The sequence below is a fragment of the Panthera leo genome, chromosome C2 (genome assembly GCF_018350215.1).
Source record: "Panthera leo isolate Ple1 chromosome C2, P.leo_Ple1_pat1.1, whole genome shotgun sequence".
Classification (NCBI taxonomy): domain Eukaryota; kingdom Metazoa; phylum Chordata; class Mammalia; order Carnivora; family Felidae; genus Panthera; species Panthera leo.
In genome coordinates, this window is record NC_056687.1 from 40,478,372 (window position 1) to 40,494,545 (window position 16,174).

Sequence of the window (16,174 nt, forward strand, 5' to 3'; positions counted from 1 at the left end):
TACTACATCTTAAGGAAGAATAGATGATCTTAAACATAAAATTTCAGAATCAGTACTACAGTGTCTTACACTTTAAACCTATACCACAACAGGTATCTTAATAGATTGAAAATGAAAAACATGGACATATCTTTATAGAAAGTATACAAAATTGATTTCTAAATTTACAAGTAAAGTATTAATTAAAGGTCAAAGTTTATTTTTTTAAAGTAATATCATTGATATAGGTACACTGGGATTAGAATTTGTTATCATGTACTAGAGGTGCCTTGGGTTTGTCAGCATATGATTGGAATTCATTCCTTATCACTGAAGATTACAATTTCTGATCTCTCTTTTTGTCCCATACAGGTAGCAGAAGTAGCTGGAGGTTAACATAACATCCATTTATGCCCATTTTGTATCCATCGCAGCCAGGGTACTATAGAATCAGCAAAAGATAGCTAATGCCTGTATTTGAATAAACTCTATTTTTAATATTTCTCTTTTTTTTTCTCATTTACAGGGAGTTGATTTTCATATGGAGTAAACTTCAGCTTAAGTCTAATCCTTCAAAGCAAGTTTTTGTAGATCAATGCTACCAGCTTTTAAGAACAGCAACTAATGTGAGAGTCATATTTCCTTTCATGAAAATCATTAAAGATGAGGTAAATAGGATATATTTATCCCTTAATTTTAAATGAAATGTAAATGACAGTTCACCGAAACTTGAATATTTTATGATAAAATGTTTCTGAAAAGGAGGAGGATTCAAAGGCCACATATCATATCCTTCCCTTTCCCCAACTGCAATCTCCCAACTTGGTACTAAGCATTTACATAAGTGAAAATAACTGAAAAAAGACCGAAAAACTGCCAATTTACTGTTACTTAAAATTTAATATGGGAACAACTGCTTCGATAAGAAGTAATTATCTCTTTTCTTTAAAATTAAAAGTGTTACTTTTAACATTATCCTAAATCCTGTTTGTAGAATCTTAACTTATTTGCAAATGAACTTTGTATATACATAGGTCACTTTCACAGAAAAATATAGTTCATAATTTTAAGTCTGGTGTTAAGGTGAAAAGGAACAATGAATTCTGAAGCATTTTTGAAATCTGACAAATTTTTAAAGTATTTATTTGAAGTAACAGTAAAATTCATTACCTGTTTTTAAAAATAGTTCTGAAGTAAGTTTTTCATGGTCACTTAAAAGTGAATACAGTTCTGTGTAAGACTCTTACATAGGCATGAAACTGGATCCTGCAAACGCTTTAACTTTTTCCCCTCAAATATTAACAGAACCTTGAATACCAAGATAGGAAAGATAAAGCTACCCTACATTTTAGGTAGCTCCATTTGGCTGAATCTATATGTGGGTTATTTTTAAATATATAAGGAACATCCAATAAATAATGTATTTTAATATTTCTTATAAATTTATCCATTTTTCACACTAATTATCATGTCATTCATTAGATGTATGACCGTGTAGTGATTATATTCCCATGATATAAAGTTAGCAGCATTATATTCAGAGAGCTTTGTAAATTTCCGATTTTATTTTACTAACTGCATTCATAGCTTCATTATTAAACAGTGAAATGTCATTCAAATGCATTGTTGGGGCACCTGGGTGGCTCAGTCTGTTAGGCATCCAGCTTTGGCTCAGGTCCTGATTTCGCTGTTCATGAATTTAAGCCCCATATCAGGTTCTGTGCTGACAGTTCTGAGCTCAGAGCCTGGAGCCTGCTTTAGATTCTGTGTCACCCTCTCTCTCTGCCCCTCCCCCACTCGCCCTCTCTCTCTCCCTCTCTCAAAAATAAACATTTAAAAAAAAATGCATTGTCAAAGTTAATCTCTACCCCCATCAAAAAGGGAAAGAAAACCAAACAAGCTATGTTTTAGAATCCTTCCAATATTTTTTTATTTTTATTTTTATTTATTTAAAAAAATTTTTTTTGAGAGAGAGAGACAGAGTGTGAACACAGGAGGGGCAGAGAGAGAGGTAGACAACAGAGTCTGAAGCAGGCTCCAGGCTCTGAGCTGTCAGCACAGAGCCCAATGCGGGCCTTGACCCACGAACTGTGAGATCATGACCTGAGCTGAAGTTGGACATTTAACTGACTGAGCCACCCAGGCACCCTCCTTCTCAATATTTAAATTGCACCAGAATCACCAGTAAAACTTTTTTTGTTAATTTTTTTTTTAATGTTTATTTATTTTTGAGAGAGAGACAGAATGTGAGTGGGTTAGGGGCAGAGAGAGAGGGAGACACAGAATCCGAAGCAGGCTCCAGGCTCTGAGCTGTCAGCACAGAGCCTGACGCGGGGCTCGAACTCACAAACCGTGAGATCATGACCTGAGCCAAAGTTGGATGCTCAACCGACTGAGCCACCCAGGCGCCCCAGTAAAACTTTTTAAAAAATAACAATGTATCCATATATATACATAGGATTCTTATTTGCACCAAAAGTTGAGTTTTGTTATGCAAAGTTTACAATATAGGTGATGTTCAGCCAGTTGTCATAAAGCTTTCTTATTTTCACATGTCTACTCAACATGAGAATATAAGAGGAAAAATTCAAAGATGAAATACATATTGAAAATGTGCTTAACTGTGTATACTCTACTAAAAACATCTTTAATGATGGAATAAATCACATACGTGCTTTAGCGCTCTGAGAAGAAGCAAAAAGAATGCCGTGTGAATTCAGAAGAATGAGACCTTACAAATGGCTTATCTGAAAAGGCTCACAGAGGAAGATGCTTTAAGCTGGGTTTTAAACGACAGAGGAGGAGAATACTAACATGTAAAGGATTTTGCAGTTTACAGAGCACTTTTGCCTCACTACATCAATTGTTTTTCTCACAAGTGTCCATTAGCATTAATATGGTAGGAGAAAAACGTGAGGAAGTGTGTGGGAGATGAAACTAGTCAGAGACTGTCTGAAGTTGTAGGGCAGGTGGGTGATGGTTGTTGGAAATACTTAAGGGACTTGCATGCCGCACTGAAAGTTGGAACTCAGTCCATAAATATATTGCGATTGTTGAAGGATTTCAGGTAAGGAAGTATCCTGTTGCATTTTGTGATGATTTTGAATTTTTTTTTTAAAGTTTTATTCTTTTTAATTTTTTTAAATGTTTATTTTTAAGAGAGTGAGTGAGCACAAACTGGGGAGGGACAAAGAAAGAGGGGGACAGAGGATCCGAAGAGGGTTCTGCGCTGACAGCAGCAAGCCTGATATGGGACTCGAACTTATGAACATGAGATCATTACCTGAGCTGAAGTTGGATACTCAACTAAGCCACTCAGGTGCCCTATGATCTTAAAAATTTTAGAATTGGGCACCTGGATACATGATAATTTCATGAGTTAAGACAGAGGATTTAGATAGAACTTAGGAGAGAGAGAAGGAATTCTGTTTTGAAGCAGTGAATTTTTAATTTACTATATCTGGAAAATCTAGGTGGAAATATCTAATTGTGATAGATACGAAGAAATAAAAAAATTGAGTTCAGAAAAAGATTCCAAGCTGAAATGATGGATTTACATAGGAGAAAGCTAACGTCAGTAGAATAGATCCAATCCCATTCATATTTGCAAACATTTATTTAAAGGTCAATGTATTATGCCAACTTCTATGTTAACAACAGGAGGATATAAAAAATGAGATACTGTCCCTGTGATTTAAGAATCCAAAGTCAGGGCGTAGGGGCATATACAGTTACAAAACAATATATATGTACTTTTTATAAATCAGTATAAACTATTCTCAGTGGAAAGAAGAGGGATGTTTAACTCTACTCCAGGGCTGGGGCCAGAATATGAATGGGGAGAAAAACTTCCAGAGTAAAACTGACTCTCAAAAAATGAACAGGAAACGGGTAGAAATTTACTACCTAGATAACATGGGATTATAACATGCAAAGTTAAGGTCTGCCTGTGGAAATGTAAGTAAGTAGTCAAGCAGGACTACAAAGCACATAAAGGACTAAGAAGACATGAGGCTGGCAAGGTAGTGTTCCTCCCTGTCATCTACATATGCAGGCAGCGCATGTGCATGTGAGCACACACACACACACACACACACACACACGCACAATCTTAAAGACATATTATCATTGTATCTTTTTTCTATTCAAACAAGCATTTAGATCATTTCTGATCACTAGAGGCATCATTTATAATTTGAGTTAAGGTGGACACATAACAAATTCCCAAGTTCAGTTACCTTTGAGTCATCAGTAAGTTTCAAAGCTTGATAATTTTCAGATAACTTCCAAGTAGGTTCATTATTTTGATTTTTATTAGATTTGGAAAGACTGTAATTGCCCTGTTCATGTGGGCCCCACTTTTCCTCTTACTTGGATAAATAATATTATGTAATAAGATAAGTAATGTTTTTAGTGCAGGTTTATGAATGTCTGTAAGCAGTCTTTTTTTTTAAAATCTAGCTCTTTTTAAACATCAAAATTGATAAATGCTTTAAACATTTATTTAATTTAAGCATTATTCAACTTAACCCTTCTACCTTAGAATATAAGATTGGTACCTAAAATAAATGGGGGGCTAGATTTGTAAGAAACCTTAATCACCATAAGGTTATGAAGCATTTTTTATCGATTAGTAGGGTTTGTCAAACTTAAAAACTAATTATATTGGAAGCTAAAATGCTATCTCCTCCAGATTATTGTCAAGTTAAAGAAGAAAGATTTACTTCTATATTAAAGAAGAATTAAAATAAGGCTACCTGATGAGGAAAACTGCACATGTAGCATAATGTGTTTATTTAGCTCTCATTTCAGAGTTATATTTAAAAAAATAAAACAATGTAAAAATGTTTTTTACAAAGGTATTTAGTAATATTTTTCCTCTTACAGGTTGAAGAAGATGGCTTACAAATCTGTGTCGAAATATGTGGTTGTGCCCTACAACTAGATCTTCATGATGATCCCAAAACTAAATGTTTAATATATAAAACAATTGCACATTTTTTGCCAAATGATTTGGAGATCCTCAGGATTTGTGCACTCTCAATATTTTTTCTTGAGCGCTCCCTGGAAGCTTACCATACTGTTGAAGAGCTTTACAAACGTCCAGATGAGGAATATAACGAAGGCACAAGTAGTGTTCAAAATCGAGTTCGTTTTGAATTACTTCCGATTTTGAAAAAGGGATTGTTTTTTGATCCTGAATTCTGGAACTTCGTAATGATTAAGAAAAACTGTGTAGCATTATTGAGTGATAAATCAGCAGTTAGATTTCTAAATGAAAGTACACTGGAAAATTCTACAGGTAATCTGAAAAAGGCAGTGGAACAGCAAGGTTTAGATGAAGGGCTTGACTCTCTTACCGATCAGAGCACTGGAGAGCCTGATCCTGATGATTTGTCTAGAGTGCAACCTAAGGGTCACATTAATACAAAGAAAAATATTATGGCTCTTAATGTTTCCAAAGTAGATCACAATGTCCCAAGGCATCGGTGTATGTTATGTAACAAGGAATTTCTAGGCGGTCACATTGTAAGGCATGCCCAGGCTCATCAGAAAAAGGGCAGTTTTTCATGTGTGATATGTGGTAGGAAATTTAGAAACAAAGGACTTATGCAGAAGCATTTAAAGAATCATGTTAAGAAAATACAAAGACAGCAAATTGCTGCAGCTCAACAGGAGGATCAAGAAATCCCCACTGTGGAAGAAATAAATTGTTCCGATGCTTTCATTTCATTTGAGAATGGGAATTCTGATAATAAGGATTTGGAAGCAGACACAATTACTGCTTCCAGTGATGGAAACAAAGAGGTTATCCCTGCACATGTGGCTGAATTCATTGAAATTCCCATAAGTGTATCCGAAGATGTAATTGAGAACATGATTGAAAATGGGAATCCTGATACTTCTTTAAATAATGTCTCAGAACCTTTGCCTGTATGTGAGGATGACTATGAGGAGGAAGAGGATGAAGAAGGTGATTATGAAGAAGACGATTATGACCTGAATCAAGAAACTTCCGTACTTCATAAAATCAATGGAACTGTGTGCCATCCAAAAGAGATATATGCTACAGATCAAGAAGGGAACTTTAAGTGCCCTGCTCTTGGTTGTGTCAGGATATTTAAAAGAATCGGATTTCTAAATAAACATGCAAGGACTGTACATCCAACTGATTTAAATGTGCGGCAAACGGTAATGAAGTGGAGCAAAGGAAAATGCAAATTCTGTCAAAGACAATTTGAAGATTCTCAACATTTTATAGATCACCTTAATAGACACAGCTACCCAAATGTGTACTTCTGTTTGCATTTTAATTGCAACGAGTCATTTAAGTTGCCATTCCAGCTTGCTCAGCACACAAAAAGTCACAGGATATTTCAAGCTCAGTGTAGTTTTCCAGAATGTCACGAGCTTTTTGAAGATCTTCCTCTGCTCTATGAACATGAAGCTCAGCATTATTTGAGTAAAACACCAGAATCCTCCGCACAACCAAGTGAAACAATTCTTTGGGATGTTCTTACAGACTCAAATCCTAATCATCAGGAAAAAGACTCATCTAGTAATGAGAAACAAACTCTCACTCTGCCAGTTTCTACTAGCAAATCAAGGAAAGATTCCACAGAACCAAAGACGTGTACAGAAAGTATGGAGAAGAAAACAGATGGTTTAGTTCAGAATGGAAATGAACATTCTGACGACACTGTTTCTGATATAAGCTTGATAGACCAAAAGATGCCTGACATAGAGCCAAATTCTGAAAGTAATTATAGTATTAGTGATTTAGTCAATGGACACAGTGGAACAGAGCAGACACCTTTAGTTTCGTCAGAGCCTGCTTTGAAAACTGATACAAACAGAATCAGGACAGAAAATGGTTCCATTTTACCCAGTGTTGTACCACAAGAACATAATACCCTGCCAGTATCTCAGGCACCTTCCAAACCAAATCTGACGAGTGAACATACTTCATATGGCTTAATTTTAACAAAGCCGTATGTCAGACCACTGCCTCCCAGTTACCTTGATGAACGGTACCTTAGTATGCCAAAACGCAGAAAATTTCTGACTGATAGAGTAGATGCCTGTTCTGATCAAGATAACGTTTGTAAAAAATCCGTGAAAAGATTAAGATGTGGCAAATGCCTGACCACCTACTGTAATGCAGAAGCACTTGAGGCTCACCTTGCACAAAAGAAATGTCAGACACTCTTTGGATTTGATTCAGATGATGAAAGTAAGTCTTCTATCTTCTTAGTAGGTGTTATCTGTAGAAACAGAAAATGCCATAGATCTTTATGAGGTTAAGAAAGTTAACATTTGCATAGTGCAGATTATAAAGCACCACCCCATATGTTATTTCTTTCAATCCATTCCACTACTATGAAGGTGATATTACTATTCCTGTTTCATAGATCAAGCAACTGAAGTTCACAAGTGAGTAATTTGCATAGGTACAGCCTATGAACTTGTGGAAGCCAGAATTTGTACATGGTTTTTCATGTTCTTTGATCATACTCTTCACTGTGTGTCCAAGACATTTTCTTCATTGCAGATTTCATGTAATAAAAATTTTAGAAATGAAGTAATTATGATGGAAATGTTTTTCATCTGCATGCCAGAATATAAACCAAGTGAAGCTGAGCTTCTATTATAGAAACAGAAGTGAAAAAGAACCAGAAAATAACTGAAAAAAATTGAGCAAAAGAAAAGCTTGCTTTTCTACTAATAACAATATTTTTTGAATGAGTAAGGGGTAAAATAGGAATCTAACTTAGAATTCCAGTTGGACTATAAAATTTGAATTAACAGACATGTTCTGTTTTACAGGTGCCTGATAAAAATGTTTCAGAATGATCTGTCGATCAAGCAGTAGTGTGAAAAAAGCACTGCAAGAAATTGCATCATCAGTTTGCTATTTTCCTGATGGCCTTAATTTTCAAGCGGTCTTGGATTTACTAAAGATAAAGACAAAGCACATTTTCTAGAATGAACTCAGAGAGGAGATGTGCTGGTTTAGACTCCAAAAGGGTTATTAAAAAACTCCCAAAGTACCAGTTATCCAGAAAACCACATTTTTTAAAAAGTTGATGACTATTAATGCAGCATGTTCAGTTTTACCTATGTGAGAAACATGTTTGGGCAACTAGTCAGAAAGGAAAACCAGCTATGGCCTTACAGAAAGGGAAAAGTTAACCAGTTATTAAAAAAAAGGGGGGGGGAAGTGGGGGTGGTTTACAATAAACAGCTTAAAGTATTCTACAAAAGAAATTTGTTTTCTTGTCATGCATAATCAGATTATGTCCTCCCCTTCTCGTCAAACACGGTTTAAAGAACTATTGGTATTTGGTTTATTATAATTTAAAAACTGATACATGAAAATAAAATTTGATTTATCACCATGCTATCCATAAAAGATTGTAACTTGTTTCCAGATGATTGATTAGACAGGATAGAGTTCAATGAATGGCATGCCAGCACTGAAAATTAAACAAAAGAAAACAAAACACTTTGCTAATAAGCTCCACTTTCCATTTTGGTAATACCAATGAGTTGTATTTAAAGGCAGCAGTGTCAATCTTAAATAGAAAAAGAACCATCAGTAACTTTGAGGAGAGATGGGAGGAATCTAAGACCATTAAAGGCTATCTAATTGAAGGAAAACACTGAATTGCAAATAACTCAATGTGAATAATGGTATAAGCACACTGGGATATTTCTATTTGTATATAGAGTAGTGTTAGGACATTGCTTGATGATTCATAGTAAGGTCCTTTTAGACATTAATGTGAGTTATCTAAGTACAGTCCTATAAAAATAACTGGCTGTAAAAAAAAATGTCAGCTAAAATCAGGTCAAGAATTCATTGGTTTTATTCAGTTAGGAGAGTTAATTCTAAAATAAGCCATACTACTCATGCTTTCTTATTTATTAGTGATGAATTTGGTCTGAATAGTAATTTTTATATATAAAAGGAAATATGTACACAAAAATTTGCACAGCAAGAACACAGTTAAGATATATTGATGCTTTTATTTTCCTTGATGACCAGTAATTTTCCTAAGGAAGATTTTAACTTACTAGTCAATGAATTGTTCAAACACAAAATGTTTTTTAAAATACCCTCTCAGATATGTTCCACTTGTACATTCTCTAAAAGAGGAAATTTAGTGATCTTTTACCTAGTAGTGTGTTAATCTATAGCAGGGATAAAATGAACAAAAATACAAAGGCAAATTCTTAAAAAATGGAGCTACTAATGTGCCATCGTCAACCAAATATTCCAGTTATTCAAACAGACACGTTTTTGTTCAAAGCAGATAATCTTGTCAGACCTTAGTATTATAGCTTCTTTAATGAAGTCACTAAGGAAGGGGCATTTCTTCAAGGTAGCATCCAGACTTTATCAAGTTGGGATTTCCAGGCCATGAGGATTTAAAAAAATTCCCAATTTTATTATTTATTCATTCACTACTATGCAAGTGATAGTCACAAATCCATTCCAATCAAATTTAAGTTTTTGTTTTGTTGTGTAGCCTACATTAGGCTGTGGGATTTACATTTAAATGACACATAAGTAAACGCAACTCAATCAGATTTTTAAATCCGTTAAGGTCAACTAAAAAAAAATGTTTTCCATATTTCCTGAAGCTAAAAATATACTTGAGTTCTATTTCAGTTCAATATAAAGTACATCATGTAATAAAAAGTCTGTTTGGACACTATTTGGACAGTGAGGTTTTTTTTTTTTAAATATAATTTCTGCTTTGTATATTTTCCAGAAGTTTAAAATTACAATTTAGCATTTTATCACATCTTTTAACTTTCACTTTTTATAAGTTGTGACTATTGACATAAATCCATGTCTGAAAATTGTTATTTTTATTCATTATGCAGTTCATATCAAACATTTTAAACATATTCCACTTGTTAATTTTATCTTTAATTTGAGGTTTTATTTCTACTTTTGTGTTGCTAAGGGAAAACTATTTCTGAAACATTGAGATCAAATTGGCCTATAAATAATTAAATCAAGGAATGTTTTATAAAAATCTATTTGGCTATGCTGTTCTAAACCTCTTTATATAATCTCAAATAATTGCTATTGAAAGAATGTGTACATTTCATCATGTATGTCTTATAAAGCATAAACTTACATCATTTTGCTTTTGTGGGGTGCATAAACTTCCAACAGTTCTCATTGGGGATTTGGAAGAAAAGGAAGCTTTCTTATTCCTCAGTTCTTCTCTTTTACTTTTCTACTTCTTCTGTTTTGAGGATGTGTTTATCTTACATGGACCAAGTTTCAATCTTTTTTTTTTTTTAATAAAAATTTCCTTCAAAACATTAAACATTAACTTTCTGCTGTTTCAGTAAGGTCAAGAAAATAGCAAATCTGAATTTTTGCTGCTCAGATATTACAGAAAAGAGGGATCTCCGTGGACAAGGACACTGGTACTTTGGGCTCTAGCCATATCCATTTTTTTAAACCACCGATTATATGAGTAGATAACTTATAACACTGAACTTGTGATTCTTTTCAAATCACACTTGAAGGTTCAGCCGTACTCCTTTCATGTTTGGTTTAAACTGTTGTATGGATGAAAAACCTAAAAGGGATGATAGTGTTTATCTTTTAATTTATTTGGTACTGTAAAACACCTTTTCAGAATGCCTAAATGCTGCATATGCATTTTGGAATTGTTAATATGTGAAAGATATTACAGATTCAGCAAGAAAGGAAATTTGTGCTTCCTTGTTGAACATTAAATTATTTTACTTTGCATTTTATAAGAGTACAAATTAAAACTGAGCCATTGAACTGCAATAATTCAACAATAGCGTCTCATTTCAAGAAATTTTTTGTACTGTACATAGACTTGTTCAATAAAACATTGTCCTTGTTGGTAATGAAGTGTTCAGTTTTATGTAGCACATTGCTTCAAAAGGAATTAGGCTTAAGGTATATATTCAGTAAGAAATTTCTATTAGGTCTCCTAAGAGAGTAACTTAGTTAATATTACCATATTCAGATGATTAATTAAAAAAAAATTAAAATAGAAAAGTCTAAAAGTTTACATAAAACCTTTTTAGATATTATTTTAACTAATGTCTACATGCAGGAATTACAAGTTGATAGAATGCTGGTTCCTCAAGTTATTTCAGGTACCCTTTGCAAACTTAGTAGGTGGACAAATTATCAGAACTCTTCAAATGAAAGACAATGGATGGATTTATCTATGTTGGTAAATCTTCAAAGATGAAGAGCCTCTGGTGGAATTCCAAACAAAAAACCAAACACTGGGAAGTCACTTTGAAATAAGATGTAAATATGATGAAAATTACTTCCTAAAAAGCATTTCAGTGGGACAATGTGTAAACCAATTAATCTGTATCTAAAAGTGAGGTCTGTGAGTGTGAGGGCTCCTACTTTTCTGGTTGACTAACAAAGCAAAACCCCCTACACTCAGCTATAACTTGCAACAGGAAAAGAATGAGAGCTGAAGTAGAAAAAGCACCTGTTTGATGCGATGAGATACCAATGCAAATGAAAGGACAGTGTCAAATACAGTGGTTTGTACATATTACAAACATGCTTGGAAAAACACTGACAAAGCTATGGAAGCACTCTAGACCTGAGATCTAGAATTCTCAGCCTATGCTTTACGATCATGATTTTAGACTACTAAATGCATTGAGGAAGTATTTAGATAAAAAATATTGGGGTTATCTAATTTTTCTTTTTTGAGACTTGAGGAATTTTGGGAAGCAGTCAAATATTACTAAGTGTGCTTCCACGATAAACAAATGAGGTTGCCTTTCAGTGCATAATATAAATTCCATACCAATTTCAAGAGCGAACTGCTAAAAGAGTCAGAAGTTTGGGCTACATATCAAGACGTCAAATGGAGGCAATCCAATATTACATGGAGTAAAAACTAAAAATGAGAGGGAGGTCCATGCCTTAACTTATGAGTGTTACACAAAGAAGAAGAAATGTCTTCTATGTTACCAAATTATACTAGCTATTTTATATGTTATCTCTAATTGTTAAAACAACTCATAGATATGAACCCTGCATTTTAGAAACCAAACCTCAGATATATTAACTAACTTGACTGAGGCCACAGGACAGGTGGGATTGAAAAATCAGGTGTCCTCCTAAAACCATAATGCCATGCAGTTTTCTCCACAAATATGGGTGGATCTAATATATCCAAAGAGAGGATTAGACTTTCCTCAGGATCAGTGATTTCAGAGACAAAGGATGAAATCTGGTAGGGGCAGGTGGCCGAGGTTTCATTTTCTTCTACTAGCAGTGATTCTTATTCTTACAGTTTGGTCCTGGGAGCACCAAAATCAGCATCATCTAAGAACTTGTTACAAATGCTAAATTTTGGTCAGTTGAGGGACCAGTCTGTCGTTTAACAAGTCCTCTGGGTGACTCTAATGATGCTAAGGTTTAAAAACCACAGATCTAAGGCATCAAGCTGCTTCATATTTCCCCAGAAGGTAAACTATTCCCCCTTAAATTCATAGAGCATTCTTAGAAACTCTTGATGTCCAGGACATTTAAAGAAGGTCCCCTATTAATAGGTACTTTAACTACTGTTAGGTGAAATAGATATTGTAATACTAAGATCTCACCCCCCCAAGCCACTCTAATCTAGAAAACCTTCTTATTTTTTTTCTCAAAAAGTATTCAGTAAGTGAAAACTACCAGAATGTGATTTATTGGAAGCAGCTCAAAGAGATGTGGGGACCAACTGTATTCAAATTCCAGCATGATAGTTTCTGGTTGTGGAGCCTTAAGCAATTAAGTGCATCCCACTGAGCTCAGACTCCCACATATGTCAAAAGAGGAGAGCTATTCTTGCAAGGTTGTAAGAATTAAGTAGGTGAAGGGCCCAGTGCTGAGCCCTTAACTGTTAACAGTTTTACTAAATTTCTCTTCAGGTCATGGTTCTTGTACTGGCTTTGGCTCTAGACAAAAATAGCCGTGCTGTTTTATTCGTGCATTTTTCACTACTGCTCCCCTCACCAGTAATCCTTCACCCTCTTTCTGTCCCACCCCTCATTCTTTGCGTTATCTTCTTAGGCATCACCACTTTCTCCAGAAAGCCGGATCTCTCTTGGTAACTCATTTCCCAATTAAAACCTCCTTCTCCCAGACTTCCTCCTCTCAGCAAATGGCAGCTCATTACCCAAACCAAATCTTGCAGTTATCCCGAACCCATTATCAAGTTTTCCACTCTACCTCCAGCCACCAGCATCTCTCACCTGGACTACTGTCTCCTAATTGGGCTCCCTGCCTCTACCTTTGCCTTTCTTCAGTCTGTTCTTCACACCAGTAGCCAAAAAGATCCTGTCAAAGCAAGTCAGATGATGCCATTCGTCAGTTTAAAATTCTCCAAAGCCTTTACAACTCATTCATTTATTCAACAAATATTTATTGCATACCTACTATGTGCCAGGTTCTGTAATAGGCAATAAAAATAAATAAATAAATAAAAATCCCTGGCTCACAGAACTCACATTCTACTGGAGGGCAACATATAGTGTGTTATAAGTGCTATGGAGAAAACTTAAGTGGATAGGGAAAATAGAAGTAAGCATAACATTGTTGATGATGATTTTAAACAGGATGATAAATGAAGGTTTATTTAATAAGCTGATTTTCTTATTGCTATTTTTAATTTTTATTTTATTTTTTTATTAAATTTTTTTTAACGTTTAAATTTTATCTAAATCCAAGTTAGTTAACATATAGTGTAGTAATGATTTTAGGAGTATTATTTAGTGATTGATCACTTACATAGAACACCCAGTGCTCATCCCAGCAAGTGCCATCTTTATGCCCATCGCCCCACCAAACACCCTTCCAGCAACCCTCAGCTTGTTCTCTGTATATAAGAGTCTCTTATGGTTTGCCTCCCTCTCTGTTTTTATCTTATTTTGATAAGGCAACTTTGGAGCAGGGACCTGAATGAAGTTAAGAGAAAGAAAGCCATTCAGGTATCTCAGGGAAAAATCTGCCAGGAAGAACAGCAAGAGCAAAGGCTCTGAGGCAAGTCCCTATAAGGCAAGTTTAAGGAACAAACAGCAAGGGGACCACTGTGACTAGTGTGGAGTGAGAGATTGAGAGAATAACAGAAAATGAAGACAGAGGTAAAAGATAAGAGCCAAAGTCTTCACAATGGCCTGCAAGGCTCTCGATCTGCAGTATCCCAATACAGTATCCACTAGCCACATGTGGCTATCAAAATTCAAATAAAACTGAAAATTCAGTGCCTCGGTTGTACTAGCCACATTACAACCACTCAACAGCCACACATGGCTGATGGGTAGTGTACTGAACAACACAGATCCAGAACATCTCATTCTGGATGTTATCTCATCATTATCTCAAAGTATTTTTGGACAGGTGGTCTCTATCAGTGGTTCTCAACTGGGGGTGGTGATTTGTCCTCCAGGGTACATTTGGCAAATTGGAGATATTTTTGGTAGCCACAGCTGAGGGGAGGAGATGCCACTGGCATCTAGTGGGTGGAGGCAAGGGACGCTGTTAAGCGTTCTACAATGCATAGAACAGCCCCCACAACAAAGAATTATCCTGCCCAAAATGGTACTAGTGCCTTGATTGAGAAACCTTGCTCTAGATCAATCTCGTCTGCAACTCTAACCTCACCACCTCCTCCTTGTATAAGCCGCTCTGGCCTCCTTCCTACACGCCAAGCATTCTGCTTCTTCCTTGGAACCTCTAATGTTTCTTCCTACAACACTCTTCTGTGGTCCACTCAAGTTCCTCAGATCTTTCTTTCAATACTACTTAGAGAAGCCTTTCTTGACAGCCTGTATAAAATAGCAACATTCTCTCCATCCCCCTCCTTTAGACATATTTTTCTCCATAGCAGGTCCTGGCACAGAATATAGTTTCTTACATGTTTACTGTCTACTTCCTCCAGCTAGAATGTCATCTACTTGCAACACTCCCAAAACCTCCTTAAAAGAAGGGACTCTGACATTTCTCTGAATCTTCAAATAGTAGCATAGTAGGCACTCTTTAATACTTAATGAAAAATGAAGAATTTTTATCTGTTGAGTAAATGATACCCCAAATAACACCCACTAGCAAATTAGCCATGCTCTGAATGCCTACACTACATTTACGGTATATTTTACAAGTGATATATAACTGATATTTTTTAAAAGGTTAAATTTGCTCACGTGTATCTGAAGATATGTGTATTTCATCTACTAAATGGCAATACTCTAATGAAATATTAACAAATCTAAAATATGCCTAAAATATGGAAGGAGATAGAGCCAAGGTGTTAAGTCTGATTCCTCATCGGGCTCGGTCTAGCAGAACATGTTTCCCTCGAGTGAATGCGAGTTGCTGCCAAACAGTAATAAACAGCTACTATATACTGAGTTCTTTCTAGGTGCCAGGCACCGTCCTTCACCCCTCCCCCCTCCCCCAAACCTTCGAGGTAGCTAACTCTACTAGGTCCGTTTCGAGATAGGAAACTGAGGGACGAAGAAGCCAAGAAGCGCGTCCGAGGTCACAGTTAGTGAATGGCGGAGTAAAACCCTGGTAACCTGACTTCCAGAATCCTCAACCTTAAAACTGCTCGCGATACAGCATCGCCTAAAACCAAGCCGGCGAGGACCGGAATGGAAGCAAGAGCCGATCGCAGATTGTTAGGAAATCAAGAGGGCTTGACATAGGATAGGTGATTTTAACTATTCACAGCATAATGCGAAACAAAAGCGAATTATTTTAACACTGTACTATGTAAGTTAAGAATATCAACTACAGGTGCACCCAACTCAGAATTGGCCGCAGAAGACGTTCAAGCGCTCCCGGGGGTCAGGCCCAGGGGCGGGCAGCAGGCTCCTCCATTGGCCGGCCCCGCGGCATCACGGGAGCTCGCCGTGCGCGGGGACCGCCACCCGCTTTCCACGCACCTGCACCTGCGCAGCCCTCCCAGCCGCTTTTTTGGAGGATGGACTCCTGAAGAGCTCAGGGCTTCTCTTTGTGCAACCAGATCCCTCAGGGAAGATCGCTGTTCTCCGTGCAAACGCAGTACTTCCCTAAAGTGAGATCCGTTGAAGTCCCCTCCGTCCTGTCCAGCCCGGAACGACAAGTCGGAACACCACATTTCCTGAACTGACCTTGTTGGCAATCACTTCC

General features: G+C 36.2%; 1 protein-coding gene and 1 long non-coding RNA gene across 9 annotated transcripts in view; one reads left to right on the forward strand and one right to left on the reverse strand.

Moving 5' to 3' along the window:
• ZNF654 (zinc finger protein 654) overlaps positions 1–9,827 on the forward strand; it is a 94,054-nt gene extending 84,227 nt beyond the window's left edge. For 3 of the 4 annotated variants that reach the window (XM_042955324.1, XM_042955326.1, XM_042955327.1), the window contains 2 exons: positions 506–647; positions 4,867–7,798. In XM_042955324.1, the coding sequence (XP_042811258.1) occupies positions 506–647; positions 4,867–7,278 (2,554 nt within the window). In that variant the 3' untranslated portion in view covers positions 7,279–7,798. The other variant, XM_042955325.1, reaches the window with a different exon arrangement.
• Positions 1–16,174, reverse strand: part of LOC122229824 — a 34,271-nt gene extending 18,097 nt beyond the window's left edge. For 4 of the 5 annotated variants that reach the window (XR_006207151.1, XR_006207150.1, XR_006207147.1 and 1 more), the window contains exons 1-3: positions 15,811–15,926; positions 13,258–13,342; positions 7,162–7,244 (exon numbers count right to left, since the gene is read on the reverse strand). This is a non-coding gene — a long non-coding RNA (uncharacterized LOC122229824). Of the gene's footprint in view, positions 1–7,161; positions 7,245–13,257; positions 13,343–15,810; positions 15,927–15,948 lie in introns of those variants that run through there. The other variant, XR_006207148.1, reaches the window with a different exon arrangement.